The following is a 4,312-nucleotide window of genomic DNA, read 5'->3' on the forward strand; positions in this document are numbered from 1 at the left end:
ATCGACTACATGCTACGCCTTCATGATGGTCGAAGCTTGCGTCTCCTGGGTCAGTAAGGAACAGCCCACGGTTGCGCTGTCTTCGACCGAAGCGGAGCATACGGCTTGTCCAGCAGCCTGTCGAGAGGTGAAGTTGTTCGCGAATTTCTTTGAGCTTCCTACTGTGGAGTTGGATCGTTCGTTCACTCTGTGGTGTGACAACCGTGGGGCAGGGTTGTTGAGCGCCAATGGAATACAGCACAAGAGAACAAAGCGAATTCGCGGTGGAGATTGATGCGATGTCGGCTCCAAGTGAACGGACGAGAGGTCTCGCGCCAATAGCTTCTGAAGATATCAAGTCGCGTTGAGTAACATCTGCGGCCTGTCCGGGCACAAGACAAGCGACTGATTCCTAATACCGTAATCCACTGAACCTCAGGATCACGATTAGAGCAAAAAGAAGCCTACGGATTTTCCTCAAGAACACGCACTCTGTCTATGAGCGGCCGACTCCAAGTGTTTCAGGCAGCTGTGTTTCCGTGTGTGATCGACCTTTGTATCGCAGGTAGTACAATAAAGGAATTTCCCACGCGACGGGAAAGCTCCCGCCGGTGTCGGCTCTAAGTAAATGGACGAGAGGGCTCGCACCAATCGCTTCTAAGGATATCGAGTCACCGTTAGTGGTGACCTGTCCAGAAAAACATCTGCGGCCTGTCCGGGCACAAGATAAGCAACCCATTCTTGATACCGTAATCCCCTGGACCTCAGAGTCACGAGTAGGGCAACAAGGAGCCTACGGATTTTCCCACGACAGTGTTGCATGGTGGTGTCCTATTCCTCCATTGCTATAAAATGCGGCTTCTCCCTGACAGACGCCAAAGCTGGGATAAGCGCTCAACTTGGTATCAACGTGAGTAGAGCGACCTGGAGTGGCCGTTTTGATGATGTAGGCGGATGAAGAGTCGATCTTCGAGTTCACGGAGTCTGAGAAGGCATTCGATCTGACAGGATAAGCTACGGCACACATTGGTAATGTTCGCCCGAGTTCTACTCATAGCTGCTGCGGCTTCTGTCGCTTGCGGAGACCCTGCCGCCAACTCTCTAATGGATAGAGTTCTCGCGGATTTGAGGAATCAGGTGAGCTTCCAGCCGAGTAGACGCTCTATAGGAAATACATGCGTATTTTTCTCTGAGAGCATGTCCGGAAAAGCTCCGAAGGTTCATTGCTTTGTTTCCTTTCCGCAGCTCAATACCCTAGGCCTCGATCCTGCTCGGGCGAGCCCGTTCGAAGTTTTCGTTCCCTCGAATGGTACGTTCGCACGAGCTGCCATGATCGGTAGATCATTCTATAGAACGGCGGATCGTTCCTAATCGCGAGACAATCCCCCATCGCTGACGTCTCTGGAGTTCCACAGGACCTTTCAACCGCGACTTGAGAGCCAACTTCACTCAAGGATCAATCGTCGGCCTCGGCGGACTCGTGCGTACCGGCGATTGCATTTATCATCAAGCCGGTTCCAATAGATTGTTCATCTGCAATGTGCTCTTGGGCTCAACTCAAATCATGATGAATGTTGATGTCCAGGTAAGTCGACGATCCTGGTACTCGGTCGAGAAATCCTGATCCTCAGAATCGACGCCGTATGATAGCGAACAACTCATGCTCATCACAGCCCGGTAACGACGGAATTCCCGCTTACAGGGAGACAGCGCGATCACAGTTCATCCTATCTCGACCGGCACTCGGATCGACAACGGAACTCAAGCTGTGATCCAAGTTCACGGCATGCGAGGATATCAGCCTAAGTCCGTTCGCATTGAAGTTGACTCAATTACGGCTACCACCAGAGTTCTCCGGGGAAAGCTCGAGTTGAACGCGCCACGGTACGAAGATAGAAACTCACAGTCGTGATTCTCAGTGAGATCCTGCAAAGTAGAGGATGCAAAAAAAATATTATCGGATTCTGTTTTCAGCTTCGCCGAATTCTCTCGCCAAGTGAACCGAAACATCTCCGCCCAATTGGTGAACACCCTGACCGGTCCCTACGCTCAGGCTCTCTCCAGTGCTTTCGCCAGATATACGATGCCTTGAATTTCGGGACAATCATGAAATACCAATTGAATAAAGATATGGCGTTTTATCCATTCAGAGGAGGACAGTAGGTTCCTAAGAATTTCTACCTTGTGGTCCTGAAGTTCCCGGACCGTTTCTTCCAGCGTTTCGTACCCAATGCATGTTTATTCTTCTAAAGGGTATCGAGTTATATTCATTTCTCGACCAAAACATACACAACCGTCCGGGTCGTAGCATACCTTTTCCATACATATCAAGTAATGGTAACCATGCCACGTCAAGATACATAGTACGAAAATGAGTTTCCTGTTCGGCTGGTGGTTACGCCTCCATTCGCCCGTTCTTAATGCCAGGCCCTTCGAAAAGTTCGCTTCCTCGAACTTTCGGTCCTTTTCGTTACAACTCTCTGTGTAGGATCTCATCACTGGTTCGACCAACGTATTCGAGGTTGACTCTGCTCACGAACAGCGCTCGGAGCCGTTGTCGTTCGGGTACATGCTCCACCGCCCTGAGCGTTGTCATCCGGTTAGTGCCGGGGGATTTGTTGGGGATTGTATTTATCCCACCCCCTCTCGATGGTCTTCCAGTGTTCCTCCTTCTGCTAATTGTTCGCCATTGGTTTTGTTCCACCTTCTCCTCGAAAAATTCCCTGCCTGTTAGCTTCGGCGTCGTGGGTGCCATCGTTGTCGGACGTCCATGTTGCGTGATTGGTGTTCTCACAGCTGATCTTGATCGAGATCTTGATCTATTGATTTTGGAGCTGTTCTCACCTTCTATCTTCCTGTTGATTCCTACGAGTCTCCTCCCTATCGCCTTCAATGGTTCCGTGTACTCACAATGACCTTTGATGTTCTCGTGAGTGATGATGAGTCATTGCTATTCGATCCAGAAGCAGGCTTTGCATTTCCCTCCTGCGCTGACTGGGATTTGAGAGCAGCAGTGTTCGTGGGTCTCTCGTTTGCAGCGCTCGCAGCGTGTTCTGTAGCTCGAGCTCTGGAATGAGCCATTGCGAGCTGCGCAGTTCGGTCCTGGATTTGCCTCGATGTCTCGTGCTAGCAGCAGGAATAAGGCCAGAGCAGGAGGTCGAAGAGTTCGTGTTCGTCCGACATTGGGCTCCCGTCCTGTATTCTGTATGTGCATATAGATCAGAGCGGTGCGCCACGCGGTCGAACCGCCGGCGCGCCGTGCTCTGGGGCGCGCCGCCAGCCGCCGCAAAGCTTCCAGGGTACGCCGCCGCGTCGCCGCGGGCGATTTTTGTCGGCGGCGCGCCACGTGTGTTTCCCGAGATTTCCACTAGATTACGCTATATTACTTAACATCATGTGAGATATGAAGGAAGGAAGACCCCAGACCACAAACGAATCGCATTGGAATCTCTCCCCATGAAACGCGTACAGGTTGTCAGAGATCGAGAGACTCCGGGAGCTCGTAGCGCGAGATTCCTATAAGAATCGCTCAACGAGAATCATTCAAATCGAAGCTCATTTTCCGGAACCCTGTCTCCGAATTAGTCTGAGAACGTTGTTTAAACGCGATGCCGACATGCCCTCCGTCTCGCCGTCCAATGTGACGAATTCGACATCGAGGCCTGAGAGGGATCGCAGCGTTCCCGTGGTGTTCATTCCTCCGAGATCTCCTCATAGAGACGAGTTTGGTAGGGTTTGTTGTTTCTTGGTGGAGATGTTAAGGAACTAGGCGTGAATGGCGGATCCGAAACAAGAAATCTCAGTGGTTCTCCACAAATCGAACGCTTCGATATACCAGTCAAAGGTGAGCTCTTCTTGAAGTCGCCAAGCAGCTGGGGATCCGCTCCTCTTATGAGACTCCCGATGCTCGAGACTTGGGAGAATGAGTCTTAATCGAACGGATTCCCAAGGGCGAAATCTCCGGATTCTGTGATGTTCTCCTTCATGCCATGTGTCGTGTCCTTCTCTCTTCTAGCTAAGGCAAGAGATGATACGAGAAAAAGGGAAAATGTGTACAAAAATATAAGTGGCTTCCCGTAACGGGTATCAATTATCACGCCGCCGCGAATTGTATTCCGCGTCGTGAAACGCCGCGGCGCGCCGCTGCGAAAAATTCCCCCGCCGCCGTCGGATTCGATGGTGGCGCACAGCTCTGATATAGGTGCTACGGGGTAGAGCGCGGTCACTGCCCTGCGTCGCGGTTGAAATCTCTTAGGCGTTCCTCAAAATCACGCCCATGAAGAGCATCACTTCCAAAAAGCTTGTTCTCAGCATCTTGCACATGCACGTCGGT

At 51.4% G+C, this 4,312-nt stretch overlaps 1 protein-coding gene across 1 annotated transcript; it reads left to right on the top strand.

Moving 5' to 3' along the window:
- Window positions 1-524: 524 nt before the first annotated feature.
- Window positions 525-2,128, top strand: LOC100901769 (uncharacterized). Its single transcript, XM_003741309.3, has 7 exons — window positions 525-544; window positions 748-889; window positions 988-1,116; window positions 1,225-1,288; window positions 1,395-1,564; window positions 1,682-1,863; window positions 1,954-2,128. The coding sequence occupies exons 2-7, from the start codon at window positions 800-802 to the stop codon at window positions 2,069-2,071; spliced, it is 753 nt and encodes a 250-aa protein (XP_003741357.1). The 5' UTR covers window positions 525-544; window positions 748-799; the 3' UTR covers window positions 2,072-2,128.
- Window positions 2,129-4,312: the final 2,184 nt, after the last annotated feature.

The sequence above is a fragment of the Galendromus occidentalis genome, unplaced genomic scaffold (genome assembly GCF_000255335.2).
Source record: "Galendromus occidentalis unplaced genomic scaffold, Mocc_1.1 scf7180000077154, whole genome shotgun sequence".
Lineage (NCBI taxonomy): Eukaryota > Metazoa > Arthropoda > Arachnida > Mesostigmata > Phytoseiidae > Galendromus > Galendromus occidentalis.